General features: G+C 41.7%; 1 protein-coding gene across 1 annotated transcript in view; it reads left to right on the forward strand.

Annotated features, from left to right (window-relative positions):
* Positions 1-19,922, forward strand: part of MYBBP1A (MYB binding protein 1a) — a 95,173-nt gene that overhangs the window by 29,367 nt on the left and 45,884 nt on the right. The window contains exons 16-23 of the mRNA XM_070932069.1: positions 2,248-2,343; positions 3,918-4,079; positions 6,679-6,843; positions 9,010-9,167; positions 9,856-9,990; positions 12,205-12,328; positions 13,958-14,089; positions 16,429-16,497. Of these exons, the coding sequence (XP_070788170.1) occupies positions 2,248-2,343; positions 3,918-4,079; positions 6,679-6,843; positions 9,010-9,167; positions 9,856-9,990; positions 12,205-12,328; positions 13,958-14,089; positions 16,429-16,497 (1,041 nt within the window). The remainder of the gene's footprint in view (positions 1-2,247; positions 2,344-3,917; positions 4,080-6,678; positions 6,844-9,009; positions 9,168-9,855; positions 9,991-12,204; positions 12,329-13,957; positions 14,090-16,428; positions 16,498-19,922) is intronic.

Below are 19,922 nucleotides of genomic sequence, written 5' to 3' on the forward strand. Positions count from 1 at the left end.
TAGAAAAAGTGCAGAGGAGAGCAACCAGGATGATTAGGGGACTGGAGACTAAAACATACGATGACCGGTTGCAGGAACTGGGCATGGCTAGTCTAGTGAAGAGAAGGACTAGGGGAGACATGATAGCAGTGCTCCAATATTTGAGGGGCTGCCACAGAGAGGAAGGGGTCAAGCTATTTTCCAAAGCACCTGAAGGCCAGACAAGAATAATGGATGGAAACTGATCAAGGAGAGATTCAACCTAGAAATAAGGAGAATTTTTCTGACAGTGAGAACAATCAACCAATGGAACAGTTTGCCTTCAGAAGTTGTGGGAGCTTCTTCACTGGAGGCTTTCAAGTAGAGACTGGACTGCCATTTGTCAGAAATGGTGTAGGGTCTCCTCCTTGGGCGGGGATTGGATTAGATGACCTGCAAGGTCCCCTCCAACTCTGTTAATCTGTAATCAGATCAGACCTAGGTTCAACTCCCCATTTGGGCATGCAGCTCACGGAGTGATTTGATCCATTTTTGTATATCTAAGTAGAAACGTATTTACCGCTAGTCCTTGACATACAACAGTTCACTTAATGACCTTTCGAAGTCACAACAGCACTGAAAAAGGTGACTTATGACCGTTTTTCACACTTATGACCATTGCAGCATTCCCCATAGTCACGTGATTTACATTTGGATACTTGACAACTGATTCACATTTATGATGATTGCAGTGTCCTGGGTAACGTGATCACCTTTTGTGACCTTCTGACAAGCAAAGTCAATGGGGAAGCCAGATTCACTTAGCGACCGTGTTACTTATTTAACAACTCCAGTGATTCACTTAACAACAATGGCAAGAAAAAAGTTGAAAAAAATGGGGCAAATTTCCCCAGTTAACAAATTTCTCACTTAGCAACATAAATTTGGGGCTTAATTGTGGTTGTAAGTTGAGGACTATCTGTATAGGTTTGTTTTGAATGTAAAATTGGAGAACGGGACCTCTGCTGCTCTGTGAAAGAACAGCTGACAGTTAATACTTCAATGGTCAGACATTATAGAAACTTTAATTGATGGTTAAATATCTTTATGCTTGGATATGAATGAACTGCTATTGCTGAAAATAACTTCCATTTACATTGGAGAGTAAGCAGCCTATTGACCATGCCAGTAGTTGTTTAACATTATTTTGTTTTAGTTTTTATCCTATTTATTAATATTATTGATAAATAAGATGGTGGACATCCTCCTATTGTCTGTTCCCCACAAAAATTCTGTGATATGGATTGTGCTGAGAGAGAGAGTGTTTGGCCAAAGTCAACTTTCATGCCTAAAGCGGGACTAGAAGTCACAGTCTCCCAGTTTCTAGCCTGATGCCTTCACCACTTGACGAGCAAGGTTATTAATGTTCAGGAGCAACTAGAAAACTGCAGGATCCTGACAGGCAAACTGTCAAGCTTCCAAGGAATAAGTCCCCAGAATGAATAGTCCAAGGCAGTCATATTCAATCAAAGTCCGTTTATTAGGAACATATCAAATTCACAAGGTCTTGGTGTCACTCTGGCTCTGACCAAATCCCGGAATTACACCCAGTAAAAAGCAAAAGTTTGAAACTCTTTCCCCCCCCCCCACCGTCACATTCTCCAATCAACTCATAGTCCAACTGTCCAGTGACTCCAAACTCCATCTTCAGCCATCTGCAGGCACATTCTCAGTTCCCAGGGGAAAGAATGCTACCTAGCCATAATATCCTCCCTTATTTCTACAAACCCTACAGAGCCGAGGTGGCGCAGTGGTTAGAGTGCTGTACTGCAGCTACTTCAGCTGACTGCTAGTTCAGCAGATCAGCAGATCAAATCTCACCGGCTCAAGGTTGACTCAGCCTTCCATCCTTCCGAGGTGGGTAAAATGAGGACCCAGATTGTTGGGGGCAATATGCTATTTAGTATACTGTCGATTGTTGTAAGCCGCCCACAGTCCTTGGAGAGTGGGCGGCATAGAAATATGATTAATAATAATAATAATAATAATAATAATAATAATAATAATAAACCACCCCTTCCTACTGTTAGAATGTGGCGAGCCTGAAGTCGCGTTAGTTCCCTTTACAGAATACCTAGAAAAAGCTTAGAAAACGAATAGGAAATGACTACAATAAACCATGGCTACACATGTCAGCTTCAGGTTCGGTACAAACCTGTGTTGTAGCTGCTTTGTTTCTTTTCAGAGATAATGCATTGGAATTTGATAAAAGTAAAATTCTCTCAAAAGGTTTTGGATCCACAACAAGACCAGGATGAAGAAAATGCTGTTGTCGTCATGGAAGAAACAGAGAAGAAGAGAAAGAAATTGTCTCAAAAAATTACAGTAAGTCCTATTATTGTGAACGATAGTTATCATACGGTCAAAAGTCGGCAACCCAATATTAAAATAGGCTGCGACTAAAACAAGGAACAGATAGAAATTACATCCTGCCTGAATAGAACTGTGTTGTGATTTAGGCTTCCTGACTTATTAAAACACAGGAGTAGTCCCAAAAATCTCTTTTATTGCAACAGCTGTGAATTACGTTCATATACAGCTGAGTCCCAATTAGTTGCAAAAAGTCCTTCAGGAGAAGTCCTTCGGGATAATCACCAACCTTTATCTCCCTTGACACGCTGCCAAAGACCTAATTGGCAAAACCACACGGAGTCCAGAATCAAACAGAGATGCCAATTGGGAACAGAATTAACAACGTTGCTTTCCTGCAAATGGCCCACGTGCCTTTGCTCCTCTTTTAAGGCTTACAGGAGGGGCCAATCATCTCCAGGCCTTACTCCCGAACTGTCCCTTTTGTTTTAACTGTTCTTGCCTTCTGGCAGCTCTGTTTATGCGCACACTAGGAACAGGTTCCTCCTTTTCCTCTGCCTGTCTGATGTCTGACTCGGGAGGCTCCAGAGTCCGCGCATAACTCCCAGATGGCCCTGGCCTCATCTCTGCCTCTGACGCAGAGCCCTCGTCTGAGCCTTCCCGAGACTCCAGGACTGGCACATGTTCCTCCCCAGCCTCCTCACTCTCCAACTCCTCTGCCAGCTCCGCAGGCTGTTGGCAGAATATTGGAATATTGCTTGTAAAATAAATAGAGCTCTCACTGATAACCCAGCAATCTCTGGAATTCTTTTATTATTATATTATAGTTTGGCTACAATAGGTGAATCTTCATTTATCTTGGGAAATAGACTCTTGAGTATTTTGCTTTGTCATCTGAGAGAGTCCTGACAGGTATAGTGGCACATGGTTATAGTGCAGTACTGCAGGCTATTTCTGCTGACTGCCGGCTGCCCTCAGTTTGGCAGTTCGAGTCTCACCAGCTCAAGGTTGACTCAGCCTTCCATCCTTTCGAGGTGGGTAAAATGAGGATCCAGATAGTTGGGGGCAATATGTTGACTCTGTAAGACACTTAGAGTGGGCTGTAAAGCACTGTGAAGTGGTACATAAGTGCTATTGCTATTAATGAGATACAGAATCCTGTCCAATCATTGTAGCCAGATATGGTATTCAGCCGGTTCGGACTGATCTGCCTGAACCGGTCACAGAAATCGCGGGTGGGCTTGCCTCCCTGCCCCAGCTCTATGCCATCCTATTTAGGCACCTTTTTGAGGCCAGGCGCATGCGCAGAAGGCACGCACAGCAACAAAGCACATGTGCAGAAGGCCGGGCGCACGTGCACTCACATTTGCGAACCGGTAGGGAAAGTAAGTGAATAGCACCCCTGATTGTAGTTCTTAGGAGTGATTCGTTTTCCCTACCCTTCACTTATTCATCTTGATTTGTATGACCTCTCATTCCACCGGTACAATTCTTTCCCCCTCTTACAGTATGAAAGATGAAACTAAAGAGGGACTAGGAATTACAGCTAAAAAAGGTGGGGGGGAAAAACCTATTTTATTGTCTGGCAGAATCAAGATGAAGAAAGTGGGGAGAGCTCTGATGAAGACAGCTCTGAAGAAAGCGATGAGAGCGACAAAGAGGCGTTGGAGACAAATAGTGAGGGTGAGGACGAACCCGACGACAACTTCCGTGCCATGCTGAGGAATGTTTTACAAGCCGAGAATGCGTTGGTAGGTATTTTTTTTTTTTTTTAAATTTGATTTATATGCCGCCCTTCTCCGGAGACTCAGGGCGGCTTACAATGCGTTAAGCAATAGCCTTCATACTTTTGTATATTTATACAAAGTCAGCTTATTGCCCCCACAAACTGGGTCCTCATTTCACCTACCTTAGAAAGGATGGAAGGCTGAGTCAACCTTGAGCCTTGGAGAGATTCGAACCAGCAGAAATTGCAGGCAGCTGTGTTAATAACAGGGTGCACTAAACCCCTGTACTATCAAGGCTTATTGGAGAAGAGGCTTTAGTTAAACAGTGAGGCTCCTGTGTTGAGAGAAACACAATTCTGCATGAAGAACGCTGAGCTGCGTTGCCCAAAATGGGTAATACAATATTAGAGAGGTGATGAGCTACTGCTTCCTGCTTGCACTGCACAAAGGTCTGCTGACTGTTTTACCAAAAAAAAAAAAAAAGTGTTCTGGGACGTTTAATAATGCAACTGTAGGAAAGATATTCGTGTTTTTTTTATGGCATTTTGTAGGCAAAACATTTTTGTTGTGTCAAATCTCAGCCTTGGCCAGCTGACATTAAAGATCAGCCAAATGGCACTCCTCTTTCTGTGGCTGCTGGTCATTTTTAGTCTTCAACGGGAAGATTTTTTAAAAAAAAAATACCCATCCTATTATATTTATTTTTTGAAGGGCTTGTAAACCTTGCAGCCTCCTTGATATTAAAGTGGGCTGATAGATGTTCTATTGTGCAGAACTAGCTAGATAAAATCTATGAAACTAGATTGCATATTTAGAATAGAATAGAATAGTATAGAATTCTTTATTGGCCAAGTGTGATTGTACACACAAAGAATTTGTCTTGGTGCATATGCTCTCGGAGTACATAAAAGAAGATACATTCGTCAAGAATCATAAGGTACAACACTTAATGACAGTCATAGGGAAAATCTTAAGGATACCAGCAACAAGGTCACAGTCATACAGTCATAAGTGGGAGGAGATGGGTGATAGGAATGATGAGAAGATTAATAGTAATGCAGACTTAGTAACTAGTTTGACAATGTTGAGGGAATTATTTGTTTAGCAGAGTGATGGCGTTTGGGGAAAAACTGTTCTTGTGCCTAGTTGTTCTGGTGTGCAGTGCTCTATAGCATCATTTTGATGGTAGGAGTTGAAACAGTTTATGTCCAGAATGTGAGGGGTCTGTAAATATTTTCACAGCCCTCTTTTTGACTCGTGCAGTATACAGGTCCTCAGTGGAAGGCAGGTTGGTAGTAATTGTATTGTATTGTATTGTATTGTATTGTATTGTATTGTATTGTATTGTATTGTATTGTATTGTATTGTATTGTATTGTATTGTATTTATTTATTTATTTATTTATTTATTTATTTTTTATTATATTTGCTTTTAAGTGGTGCACTTTGGTAAAATTATTTCTGGTTTTTGTTTCTGTTTTTCTTGCATCAATAATTCTCTGGGTAGCTGGAGCTGAAAAGTAGGAACTATCCTCAAATCATCATATAAATTCTGTAATTGAGTGAGAAATTGAATCTGAATCTTTCCAGTCAAACCCATTCCTTTAATCACCATATAATCTTTGCCTATATACCATAAGTCAACTTGACCGACTGGATGTCAATGCTGACAGCAACCGTATATATTTGTGGATAAGGCCATCCGCAAATAAGGCAACCCTTGAATGTTTTTCCAAAATACCATAAAAACTGCCATCCACAGATAAGCCAATGTGCACTTTTATGGCATTCAAGGGTCTTTTTATCCATGGATGGGCTTATCTACCCATATAAAATGGGTAATATATAAATTAAAAACGATTATATTATGTACTTGCGGATAAGCTCATCTGTGAATAAGCCAAGCCCAATTTTTAAGGTTCATTTTGGCACCTAAAATTCTCAGCTTTTCTGTGATTGAATATGGTAATACTAAATGCTCCAAGGATGAGTTTGCTATTGGTTATATGAGAATAGAATAGAATAGAATAACAGAGTTGGAAGGGATCTTGGAGGTCTTCTAGTCCAACTCCCTGCCCAGGCAGGAAACCCTACACCACTTCAAATGGTTATCCAACATTTTCTTAAAATCTTCCAGTGTTGGAGCATTCACAACTTCTGGAGGCAAGTTGTTCTACTAATTAATTGTTCTAACTGTCAGGAAATTTCTCCTTAGTTCTAAGTTGCTTCTCTCCTTGATTAGTTTCCACCCATTGCTTCTTGTCCTACCCTCTGGTGCTTTGGAGAACAGCTTGACTCCCTCTTCTTTGTGGCAATCCCTAAGATATTGGAACACTGCTATCATGTCTCCCCTAGTCCTTCTTTTCATCAAACTAGACATACCCAGTTCCTGCAACCGTTCTTCATATGTTTTAGCCTCCAGTCCCCTAATCATCTTTTTGAGTTGAGTTTGAGTATATGGGATAAGTTTGCTGTTGGTATTGCTGTTGGTGTCTTTCTCCCACTTGATGTTCTTGTGACATGTTGGACTATTAAGTTTCATAATCTATTGCTGGGGTGGCCTAATTGGCCTATGAAATTTTGCTTTGTTGTCCTATTTTTATTTTATTTTTTTTACATCCAAGGAAGGAGATGACAGTGATGAGGATGTGGATGATGAGACTATGATGTCCCTCGATGAGAAGCTTTCATCTCTCTTTACTGAGCAGAAGAAGCGCATCCAAGCCAAGAAAGATGAGAAGGAAAAGTTGCGCAAGGAGAAAATCTTGCGCCGGGACTTCAAAATCAAGGTAAGAATCCAGGGTTTTTTTGAGTTTATGGCCTATGACTAAGATCAGCAATAATTTTCAGCTGTCAGCCATTCTTGTAAAATCTCTTGCGTGGCATACCACACCCCCAAATACAAATGTGAAAATATTCAATGGCCAAAAAGGGGTGGTTTTTTTTTTTTTTTTTGTTATCTTGTACTTGAGATCTTGTGCAATCTTACATGAGGATTGAAATTTTGCCCTAGCTTAAGCATTCTTCATTGTGCAATTTCAGTCACTGGATTTTTTTAAAAAGAATTGTTCCACAATAGCTATCTAGAAATATTTAGGATACTATGCTGTCAGTTTCTGCCATGTAAGAAACTTTGGTAATTACTGTACTTTTCGGAGTATAAGACGCACCTTTTTCTCCCCCTAAAAGAGCGTGGAAACGTTGGTGTGTCTTATACACCGAACACAGCTTCCCCATTGATTTGCTTGTAAGAAGATTGCAAAAGTTGGTCACAGGACACTGCAACCGTCATAAATATGAATCAGTTGCTGAGCATCCAAATTTTGATCACATGACCATGGTGATGAGGCAATGGTTATAAGTGTGAAAAAAAAGTCATAAAGGTTTTTCAATGCCATTGTAACTTTGAATGGTCACTAAATGAAATGCTGTAGGTCGAGAACTACCTATAATGCCTTATATTCATATTCATATTCATATTCATATTCATATTCATATTCATATTGCACCTGCATAATTGTCTAGTTTGGCTCTGTAACCAAACAAAACAGACACAGACTTCAATGGATAATTAGAACTGCAGAAAAAGCAATTACTACCAACCTGCCTTCCCTTGAGGACCTGTAAACTGCATAAGTCAAAAAGAGGGCTGTGAAAATATCTACAGACCCCTCACATCCTGGACATAAATTGTTTCAACTCTTACCCTCAAAAAGACTATAGTGCTATAGAGCACTGCACACCAGAACAACTAGACACAAGGACATTTTTTTCCCGAATGCCATCACTCTGCTTAACAATTAATTCCCACAACATTGTCAAATAATTTACTAAGACTGTATTATTCTTCTTCTTCTCTTCCTTACTAATATCTAACTCTTTCCACTTATTACTATAACCATGTTTCTTGTATCTTTCAATTTATATTGTTTTTATTTGTTTCCTAGTACGATTTGATAGCTTATTAGTAACCTTGACTATGACTAAGTGTTGTACCTTTTTATTCTTGATGAATGTATTTTATTTTTCTTATATACACTGAGAGCATATACTCCTAAGACAAATTCCTTGTGTGTCCAATCACTTGGCCAATAAAGAATTCTATTCTATTCTATTCTTCTGAAAGAATACAGATAGATTCTTCTGAAATCGACTCATTTTTTTCATTGTCTTCCCTTTTACTTCTTTAAACCTTGTCTAATATAATAATTTGTTCTACTGCACATTTCTCTTATGTACCCAAATTGTGTGAGTTGCTGCTCACAGGAATAGCCATTTTATTTGGTCCATATCTGATTGATTGGTTCTTCTTGGTAGAAGAAGTTACTGTTTTCCAAATCTCTTTATTTGAAAGAGATCCTATCTTCTTACTCTCAGTTTTAGTCTCCAGGTTTTTGGGGCTGTATGTTGCCATTATGAAGATAATTGCTTTAACACTTCAGTTTTGGTGAGGCTGTCACTGAAATGTCCTTATCCTTTATGACCTTCTTTGATAATTTCCTTTCTGTTTAACCTTTCAATCATGGGTTGTTGTTTTTTTTTTTTACTTCTCTAGCGCACTATCCAACTTTATCTGTTTTAGAGCCAAAGAAAACAAAACTCTCATTTTCACTTCTTAGCTGTCAGTTGGGCTATTTTAATTATGATTTCCAAGTATTACTATAAAACTTTAGAGGGATCGTTAATTAGCAATTCTTTTTTTGGCTAACAACCAAAAGAGTAGTGTGGCAGGGGGTTTTTTTTGTTAAACTATTTGAAAATCACTGAATTGTATGCTTGTGTTTTGTTTTTTGTTTTTTGAATTTCATAAATGTCTCCCATGGATTAGATGTTAATCAGCAAAGGAGTTCAACCATGGATTTCGTCTGCATAACTCTTTCCAGATTTTTTTCTTTTTCCTGTAGTGGTGGGGTTGCTGTTAATGTGATACGCATCTCTGTTTATTTTTCATTCAGGTCCTGGATTTGGTTGAATTATTTCTGATGAAGCAGGCAGGGAATCCTCTTGTTTTCAGTGTCATTGACCCTCTCCTTTCTGTGATTGAGCACAGTATGAGCTCAGACTCCAACAAGCAAGAACAAGATTATCTCCGGAAGACTGCTGATATTTTCACGTGAGTTTCAGAGAAGCATTTGTGTGTGTGTGTGTGTGTGTGTGTGTGTGTGTGTGTGTGTGTGTGTCTGAGGGGGGGTGGAGAAAGAAGAGAGAGAGAGAGAGAGTGAGAGAGAGAGAGAGAGAGAGAGAGAGAGAGAGAGAGAGAGAGAGAACTATACACATGCCAAGTTACCTGTGCTGACTTGGGGTGTTTTTAATTATCTTGACCTGCACCTAACCCCCGGGCCATGGCCTGATATACCTTCAGCAGCACTCTGCTGTACCATAAACGGGCTGCACGGAGGCCCTGTGAGGCCGCCCCGCACCTCCCATTTTCAGCCTCCCTGGTCTTCAGCAGCTCTCTGCCAACCAAAAACGCCTACCATGGCCACACCCACCATGACCATGCCCCCCACCACCACCCGGCCTTACAAGGTCAAACACAACCCTGTTCGACACCCCTGTTTTAGTGGATGACTTGTAGCTTTAGGGCCTCCCAATTGTGGACATCTGGCTTAGAACCATTACTTTACTGTACCTTCTTCCCACTTCCTCCCTGGCTTTTTATCTGTATGTTATTGTACCAGGTACATGGATTTTATTTATGACTTGCTTAGAGCCAGTGTGATAGAAAGGCTAAGCACAACTGTGGGATTTCTCTGTGATAGTTAACATTGTTTGTGGAATGTTCTTTTTTTGGTTTTTAGGAACAGCTTGTGTAGATCCAAGCAATACTGCAAAAATGTGTCCTCTATCCAGGAGGAACTGCACACCTTGCTAGAAAGTTTGGTGAAGAGAAGCTGCAAGCAGAATGACTCTTCAGTAGCCCTCTATTACTTCAGGTAAGTTCTCTGCCCAGAGCATGCATGCATGAAATGCCTTTTTAAGTTCTGCTTGAGTACAAGGAGTCCTCGTCTTACAATAGTCCATTTAATGACCGTTCAAAGTTGCAACGGCACTGAAAAAATATGACTTAGGATACTTTGCAGCTGGTTCATAATTATGACAGTTGCAGAGTCCCGGGGTCATGTGATCCATTTTTGTGACCTTCTGACAAGCAAAAGTCAGTGGGGAAGCCAGATTAGTTTAACAACCGGATTACTAATTTAACAACTAGAATAGAATAGTATAACAAAGTTGGAAGAGACCTTGGAGGTCTTCTAGTCCAGCCCCCTGCTTAGGCATTACTATTGCGATGTGCTTCCTACATACCTTAGTTAACTGGCTAGCAAATTGTAGTGTAGTGATTCATTTAACAGCTGTGGCAAAAGAAAGGTTGTAAAATGGGGCAAAATTAATTTAACAAATGTTTCACTTAGCAACATCAATTTTGGATGAATTGTGGTCATAAGTCAAGGACTATCTGTACTGAAAGATGTCTATATTCTTATCTTAGAACCCAGAGCCTGAACCTTTGTGATTGCAGTTAAGAAAAACAAGATATCTGTTTTTTCCTTTAAATAATAGGAAAGGAAGTGGCCAATCCTTAATTATCAGTTATCTATGTTCCGATATCTCAGGGGCTGCCACAAAGAAGAGAGGGTCAAGCTATTCTCCAAAGCACCTGAGAGCAGGACAAGAAGCAATGGGTGGGAACTAATCAAGGAGAGAAGCAACCTGGAACTAAGGAGAAATTCCCTGACAGTTAGAACAATTAATCAGTGGAACAACTTGCCTCCAGAAGTTGTGAATACTCCAACACTGGAAGTTTATAAGAAGAGATTGGATAATCATTTGTCTGAAGTGGTGTAGGGTTTCCTGCCTAGGCAGGAGGTTGGACTAGAAGACGTCCAAGGTGCCTTCCAACTCTGTTATTCTATTCTATTCTATTCTATTCTATTCTATTCTATTCTATTCTATTCTATTCTATTCTATTCTATTCTATTCTATTCTATTCTATTCTATTCCATTCCATTCCATTCCATTCCATTCCATTCCATTCCATTCCATTCCATTCTATGAATAGTTTTTATCCCAGAGCTATAATTGCACTCAACAATGAACTAAAGGGCCACAATCAGTGAGCTGTTGGACAGCATTACTTGGTCTGTTGTGTGGATGTTTGGGCGGTTTAGGGGTGGAGAATTGTGGTGGGTGGGAGTGTGTTTGGGGATTGTTATGTGTGTTGGACCTGGTCTTTGGGTGTTAAGTGAATTTCGTTGTATGGGTATAATGTGAATACACGTACAATGACAATAAAGTTATCTATCATTCTATTCTATTCTATTCTATTCTATTCTATTCTATTCTATTCTATTCTAGTCTAGTCTAGTCTAGTCTAGTCTAGTCTAGTCTAGTCTAGTCTAGTCTAGTCTAGTCTAGTCTAGTCTCATGCCTGCCCTAATCTCATTATCCAAAGTCACTGACTCTTAAAGGACTAAATGAACAACATTTAGTCCTTGCATTGAACATTTCATCAGAGACCTTTCTTTGGATCGTTATCTAAATCTGGAGGTGATTAAAAGGAGGCTCCTTTTCCTATTGAATAACCTTTCCCTGAAGGCTCACATTGCACTTTCCTCATTGCTGACTAAAAATAAATGTTTGCCTGTGCTTTACATTATAAATACTAAACTTGCATTCTCAGTGTAGAATTCTCTTGATTAGCCCTTTGCTTGCTTTATTAATTGGGCTTCCTTTTAATTTTACGAAAGTTCTCTGTGAGCCACTCCAGGGACCTAATGTTATAGCACTTAGCAATAGCACTTAGACTTATATATTGCTTCCCAGTGCTTTACAAGCCCTCTCTAAGTGGTTTACAGAGTCAGCATATTGCCCCCAACAATCTGAGTCTTCATTTTACCCACTTCGGAAGGATGGAAGGCTGAGTCAACCTTGAGCCTGGTGAGATTCGAACAGCCAAATTGCAGGCAGTCAGCAGAAGTAACCTGCAGTACTGCATTCTAACCACTATTCCACCACGGCTCTTATTATGCTGCAAATGCAGAGATTAGGCTCCTGCGTATATGTAAATCCATACCCCCTTTTTTTTTTGCTGCGAAGTGTTGTATATTTAACAGCGCTTTTCTTTGGCTGTTTCTTCATTCTGTTTTTAGTGGATCGTTGTACCTTTTCCGAGTATTGAGGGGAAACGCACCAGCTGATGAAATGGCTTCAGAAGATGCACAGACAAAAAAGAAAAAGAAAAATCCAGAGGAAGGTGAAGGATCACCTGGACAGGTAAGGGGTTGTCCCATTTACCACTCTTGGGATGATAAACTCAGCTCTGTTCTGCCAATATAGGTATTTTGGAGCTGTCACTGAAAAATGCCTCCTGCATCCTGATGCTCTTCAAAAATCGGAACCTAATAAGGAAATGCACCAGCAGAAATTTCCAATCACAGCTGTATCTTGGCTGGATTTGTGAGGAGTCTGACACTGAACTATCAGAGGGATGGCATTTTCTCCCTTGCTTGCTGAATAATATCATTATTATTTTTTAAGCTCTTAATGCATTTCAAATCTGTTGCTAGCTGCTAGTTTGCTGCTTCTGTAGCAAGCTTTTCAGATGACACTATAGGCAAAACGCTAGAGCATAAAGTACTTTAAATAAACAAGAAGATAGAGGTAATTTTACAGGTATTCCCCAGGTTTTGTCAATGTGTCTCAGCATCCCCGCAGCCACACGATTGTGATCTGGGTGGCTGGCAGCTTAACTATATAAATTCACCCAGCGATCACACAGTTCGCCATTTGTGACCTTTCCTTCTGGCTTCCCCAGAAAGTCAATGGGGAAGCCAGCAGGGAAGGTTGCAGGTCTCCTCCACTCCACACCCTCCCCCAGCTCCTCCGTACTTGCATTGCGTTGGCCACTTGTGCACTCCAGCACATCTTCCCTGAGCCTTGTTGCACCACCCTTGTGCACTCCTGTGCCCTCTCCCCACGTGTTGCTGCACCTCCTCCCCTCTATTTGTGTTCCTCCAAGCACCTTTCCCGAGCATCCCTCCCCCACCCCTTGCACAGACCCCCAAGCACCTTCCCTGAGTCTCCTCACACCTGTCCTCCACCCCTGTGCACCCACTCACTCCTTAACCCCACCAAGCAGCAACTACCCCATGCCTCACGGCCCTTGTTCTGCACCGGTTTGTTGCATTTACTTCCACCTAGTATCAGTCACCTCAAGCTTTGCTGCACTTGTGCTGCCTTAGTCACTAGCACTCTGCTGCACAACCCATCCTCATCGGACAGCAGCTACTTACTTGATTGACAGATTGCTTTTGTTTTTGTTTTTTTTGCAAACTGCTGCAGTTCAGTTAATGACAGCGGTTGGTCCTGTTGCTAAGCCGTGAAGTCATGCTTTATGACTGCACGGCTTACCAATTGCTGCTTTTAACTTGGGAGCTACCCATATGTATCCGTGCGTGTTTTTATATGCATGTCTGGAGTAGAGCTGTGCAGGCGTTAAAAAATTATTTGGAAGTGTTTTGGGTTTTGCACGTGCTTGGCACTTTGGTGTTATTTATCAAATCATTGATTTCAGGCTTCTGTGCAAACCTCCAAAAGGTGCCATTGATTTAAAAGCCTTATTAATTCAATGAGATGATTCATTAAAGCCGCGGCATATATTTTCCCCCTCAGACCCACGTGAGATCCAGTCTGCTTCTTTCTAACAATTTTTTGAAACCTGTGACTTCGATATGCATTCCCTATTTTCGCACATTTACAGGCAAGCCTACCTGTAAATCATAATTTTATTTCCTGCCTTTGTGTCACATCTTGCGCAAGAGCTATTCTTAGGAACTATTGAATTGCGGTAAAGATAGTTGATTTGCAAAATATTTCATCCTTCGCCTTTTTTTACCTTTCTAGCGTATTGATCTTGGCAGTGTGGATCTGCAACGGGTGACTGCCGTGTACAAGGAGGCTTTGAACTTGTTTCTGACCAAACGCAAGAGCCCGCTGACGGGAGCCATGTTTCTTGACTTGTTTGAACGCCATCCGGTAGGTGAAATGCCTCACTTTCCCATTTTCCACATCACTACTGTGTTTCCCCGAAAATAAGACCCTGTCTTATATTTTTTTGAACCCCCGAAATACTGTAAGTGCTTGGCCTTATTTTCAGGGATGTCTTATTATTTTGGGGTGTGTGGAGCAAGATCCTCTTGCCATCTTATCTGATTTCCAGCTCTGTCTCCCTAACCCTAACCAGAGGAAATGGCGGGGACTGGCTGCCCGTGCGTTTAAATATTTTCGGGGAGAGCTTATTTGGGGGAGGGGGCTTATTTTAGCACATGCGCTCAAAAGCCTGATTGGGGTTATTATTAGGGGGTGTCTTATTTTAGGGGAAACAGGATATTATAGGTTGTCTTCACTTAATAACCACAATCAAGTTTGGCAACTTCATCACGAAGTGACGTGTTTGTTAAGAGAGACATCAGTGTGATTGCGGTGGGAAAAGAACCTCATTTCCATTTCAGTTGTTAAGCAAATCACCCGCAGTCATTAAGCAAGACATCGTATCACCATGATTTGCAGTTTTATTGCCGTCTTCTCCCTTGTCAGAAGCCAACTGTGAAGCATGTAGTTAGTCATCATGTAACTGTGAGTTGCCACTATGTTTATAAATACCTTCTGATTGTGAAGCATTCTGTTGTGGTCCACCAGCAGCCTGTGGAGCTGGCAGCGGAGTCAGATAGCAATGAGGCTGAGAAAGAACATGGGCCAGTCCTGGAAGCTGGGGAAGGCCCGGATGAGGGCTCTGCATCAGAGGCAGAGATGGGGCCAGGGCCATCGGGGAGTGAGGTGCTGACTCCAGAGCCTCCAGAGACTGATAGGAGTGAGACAGAGGAACAGGAGGAACCTGTTCCTAAAGCACGCATGAGAAGAGCTGCCAGAAAGCAAAAGCAGCTCAAGCAAAGAGGACAACTCGGGAGTAGGGCCAAGAGATGATTGGCCCCTCCCCTAAGGCTTAAAACAGACCAGCAACGGCGTTTGGGCTCTGCCATAAAACAACATTGGTAGCTTCATCTTCTTCTTCGTCTACGTCTTGTATTTATTTTTGTATCTGTGACTTCTGAACGTTTGCCAAGAAAGGCCTTTGGCAGTTTGCCTAATTGGACCAGGTTGGCGATAGGACTGAGGAATTTGTGTTGGGAGGAATTTGCTTTAATTTAATTGAACGACACTGGGAATGAAGTAATTCTCAGCTGTTCGAATAAAGTTTGTTTGTTTTTTCACTGATTGATTTTCCTGCTACTTACTTGGGCCTGGGTCACAACACATCCAAATCTTGATCACCTGACCGTGATCAATGCTGCAACAGTTGTAAGTGTGAGGACTGGCCATAAAAGTTACTTTATCTATTGTTATTATAATTTCAAACAATTGTTAAATGAGAACTACCTGTATTGACCTTGGTAAATGCATGTTTATTTGTTGCCCATCAGATGCATGTGAGGAAAGTATCCTCCCTCAAAGGAAAGGCGTTTTTTGTTTTGTTTTGACCAAAGAGTAGTCTTCCATATCTCAATTAATCTTCTCTAGGATGGTAACTTTGAAGTGTATTGGGGCTTCAACACCCACCCACCCCAAATTCCCACATTGGCTGAAAATTTTGAGAACTGTAGCTAACACATTTCAAGGGAGCCCATACAGGACATTTATCAATTATTCAGCGGTGGGTAACTGTGGCAACTTTATGACCTGAGGACTTCAACTCCCAGAATTCCTGAGCCTGCATGGCCAGCTCAGGAATTCTGGGAATTGGAGTCCATAAGTTGTAAATTTACCATAGTTGTGCACCTCTGGACTAATCTACGATGGGGCTGATTTTACTTGCAGGGTTCCTTCTTCTGGCATTGTGGCACATAGTGGCACATGGACGTTGTGGCAAAAGTATCAGAAGCAGGTACTGGACAATGCCTGTGATGTCAATAGAACCAGAGAAGAATAACTTTTTAATGCAGCATCCTGTTTCTCACAGGATATAAATAGTACATGAAGGAAACAGTCTTCTCCAATGGTTGTCTGCTCAGAAATGGTATTTGGAATTAGTATTCAGAGGCAATATCTCTGAACGTAGGGGATGTAGGTGCCATCCCACTTAATAATATTGATCGCTTCTGCTACAAATTTGCCTAATCCGCTTTTAAAATCCCCTTCCACCTCATGTTGTGACAGCGAGTTCTACTAATTACCTTCTTCCTTTTGTCTGATCGACATCTCTTTATCAATTGAACTGTATGTGGGTATTTTTAAGGGAGTTTTTGTTGTCTATTTGCAGAGTAGATTTCCAAATATGGTTCAAACCTATTAATTGCCAGTCTTTTGTTTCCTGACAGATGATGTGCAAACAATTAATTGAGGTAGTTGTCAAGTCGATCACAGATGGAGCCCGGCAGCACCAGCAGGTAAGTGCAGATGCAAACCAATTGAGAAGGGAAAATGTGTTTTAGGCAGTGGGTGATCCAGGGGAGATTATACGCTAGGCGTACGCCTTTCACTAAATGATAATTTTGTTTCTTAGATTTTAGCTTAATAAAATGTTTGAGCCCAGCCACTCCCGCTTATAATACTTGCACCCTAGTGTTAGGAAAACCAGGCTTTTGCATCTAAAAATAATTATGGTTTAGCATAATTTGTGAGCCCAGGTTATGAGTGAGTTCCTGTCCCATTCCTTTCCCCCTGAATTTGCAAATTTCCTTTATGGATGGTATTATACCTGTGTCGCTGCTAATTATGATTAGCATCTATCAAAGTCCCTAACATAATCAAGATAATGACAGTTGCATTACAATCACACATGGAGTCTTAAGATTGGGACAGGTTATGCTAAATGCTGTTTGAAGAAGGTACGAGAAGAGGATAATTCACAATTATTTTTCCTCCTACGCATTCTTCTGTAGGGCTTCTGTCATTTGTGTCCTGTCTTTTCTGATCCTAACCAATCTCTTTCTTAATTAGGATTTGTAAATGAGCAAATCCAATTTTTGTTCGTGTCTAATTGCTAGTTTCAGTGATAATGAAGTCATAATGCTAAATCATGATTAATACTCGGAGGGGAAGAGGGAGACATCCTGTAGCTCAGTACTAACTATCGATTGTCCAGGTTGGGAAAATCTTTAAAGGAGATGGGTGGTTAGAACTATGAAATATAAATAAATAAATAAATAATAAATAAATAAACCCTCAGCCAACATGTTCAGCATCTGGCAGGCCATTGTCTTAAAACTTCCTCAGACGAGCATGACAAAATACTGAACAACTAGGATGTTTCTCTCACAGTTTTAGTATTATTATTTATTGAATGTATATTGCCGCCTATTCGCACACGGCGACTCAAGGCATTTTACAGAATATAAAACCTCATTTATAACAATAAAACTAATATAATATAATAAAATCACCTCCCCCCACCCTTCACCCTGGGAACAGCAAATAACACAAGCCATTTAATGGGCTCCATCCCGCTCTGGGTTCCCTAGGCCCGCTGGCAGAACCAGGTCTTCAGCGCCTTCCGGAAGAGCGTTAGAGTGGGGGCCATTCTAATCTCTGGGAGAATGGTGTTCCAGAGAAAGGGAGCCACCATGGAGAAGGCCCTTCTTCTGGGTCCCACCAGGTGTACCTCCCTAGGGCAGTGATGGCGAAGCTTTTCGGCACCGAGTGCCCAAACCGGAATGTGCGTGCATGCGCAGACCAGCTGGCTGGTGTGCATGCGCGTGCTGGCCAGCTGTCTTTGAGCACGCCAAAGCACCAGAAACCCGAAGAACATCTGGCTGGTGCACGCATGCCTGTTCCTTGGCCGTTCCTTAGGTCGTTTTCCGGTGCTCCGGTGCCCCCGAAGACCAGCTGTCCACGCGCATGTGCGTGCCAGAGACCAGAAGAGCAGCTCGCGACGGCACACATGCCCACATAGAGAGCTCTGCGTGCCACCTCTGGCATGCGTGCCATAGGTTTGCCATCATGGCCCTAGGAGATGGGACTCGCAACATTCCCTGCCTCCCCTGTCTGATGGGTCAGGTAGATTTGACCAGCAAGAGACAGTTCCTCAGATAACCTGGTCCCAAGCCATGAAGGGCTTTAAAGATGACAACCAGCACCTTAAATTAAACCCAGAAGCAAATCGGCAGCCAATGCAGCTCCCACAGGAGAGATGATACATGTGCACAGCAGGTCTGTACAAAACCATGCTGCATTTTGCACGAACTGGAGCTTTTTTAAGGGTAGCCCCATGTAGAGCGCATTGCAGTAGTCAAGACAGGAAGTGGCTAGGGCATGAGTGACTGTGAGTAGGGATTGTTGGTCTAGGGCGTAACTGGTGCATAACCCGCACAAAGGCCCTCCTGGCCACAACCGCCACCTGCTCTTTGAGCAGGAGTCGTGAGTCCAGGAGAACCCCCAGATTACACACAGGATCTGTTTGGGATAATGCCACTCTATCCAAGACCAAAGATGGCAATTCTCCCTGAGCCAGCGAACCCCAAACCCAGAGCCACTCGGTCTTGCCGGTTTTGCTTTGTTTCTATGATTCATAATGGCTGCTGACCCTTTCTGCAGTGTGCCTCCCTTAGCAGTAGCAACAGCACTTAGACTTATATACTGCTTCACAGTGCTTTACAGCCTTCTCTAAGCAGTTTACAGGGTCAGCCTATTGCCCCCAACAATCTGGGTCCTCATTTTACCGACCTCGGAAGGATGGAAGGCTGAGTTGACCTTGAGCCGGTCAGGATCGAACTGCTGTCAGTCGGCAGAGTCAGCCTGCAATGCTGCATTCTAACCATTGCACCCTTCCATGTGATGATCTGATTGCCACATCTTTGAACAGGCTTTTTCTCCCCCACCCAATTTGCAAATCGTAATAACTTCGAATAAATATTAGATGGAAAAGGACGAGCTGCTAAAGGTTGCCTTGAATGTCTATCTCGTAGTGTGCTGTTGGCAATTCCAGTAGTTCTAATCTCAGGACGTGTCTAGAATGTAGAATGATGCAAGAAGATTGTTTTCCTGGGAGTATCTGTGCTCTGTATCATGATACTGTTCATAAGTGCTGATGCTTTGCTTCCCAAATTCTACACCAAACAAACACGATTGGGATTTTCAGCCCTTCACCCCACACCCCAATTTGTTTTCATTTCTTTGGCTGTTTCTTCTAGTCACTGGGAGATAAGAGTCAAAATGGTTTTCTCAAATCATTCTCCCTGTGTGAATGCATCTTTTTCCTCCAAGCATGTGTAATGCGTGTTTGTGTAGAGGGATTCTCTTATTTTTTTTTTCTTTCTTGTTCCCCTGATTCCAGTCTTAATTTATCCCTACGTTGTGGGCAATTTACATATTCATGCTCAAAAGGACCGTTAATTACATGGTGTTTCCTCCCAGATGAGTGAACACAGGAGTGGAGCCGTCACTCTTCCAGAGTTTTAGAAGGTGTTTACTGCTGAATCATGCCTGTAATTAAGATCAGAATGGCTTTCCCTTAAATATTCCATTGTCTTTTTAATCACAACAGTGCTTGAAATCCTGAAATCAGCTTGATTGAGGCAGCTAACAAATATAATAAATAAATAACTAGATCAGCAGTAGTAATTTTTAAATGTCTTGGTTTGCTGGGATAATGTAGCTAAAAGCTAATCCAAATATTTAAAAATATACTAGTATTTAAATAAAGGGTGCCCCCACGATTAATAGCTGCATTCTGCTTACAGTAGTTGTAAACCTAATTCTTTTACGGTTTTGAAAGCTTTTGGCATAGATGTTTCCACCAGTTGGTAAAAACATTCTGCATACAGTATGGCCTGTAATAGAGTGAATTATCACTATTAATTTATAAATCTGCTTT

Source organism: Pituophis catenifer, unplaced genomic scaffold (assembly GCF_029215685.1).
Source record: "Pituophis catenifer annectens isolate HBS135680 unplaced genomic scaffold, rPitCat1.0.hap2 SCAF_1, whole genome shotgun sequence".
Classification (NCBI taxonomy): domain Eukaryota; kingdom Metazoa; phylum Chordata; class Lepidosauria; order Squamata; family Colubridae; genus Pituophis; species Pituophis catenifer.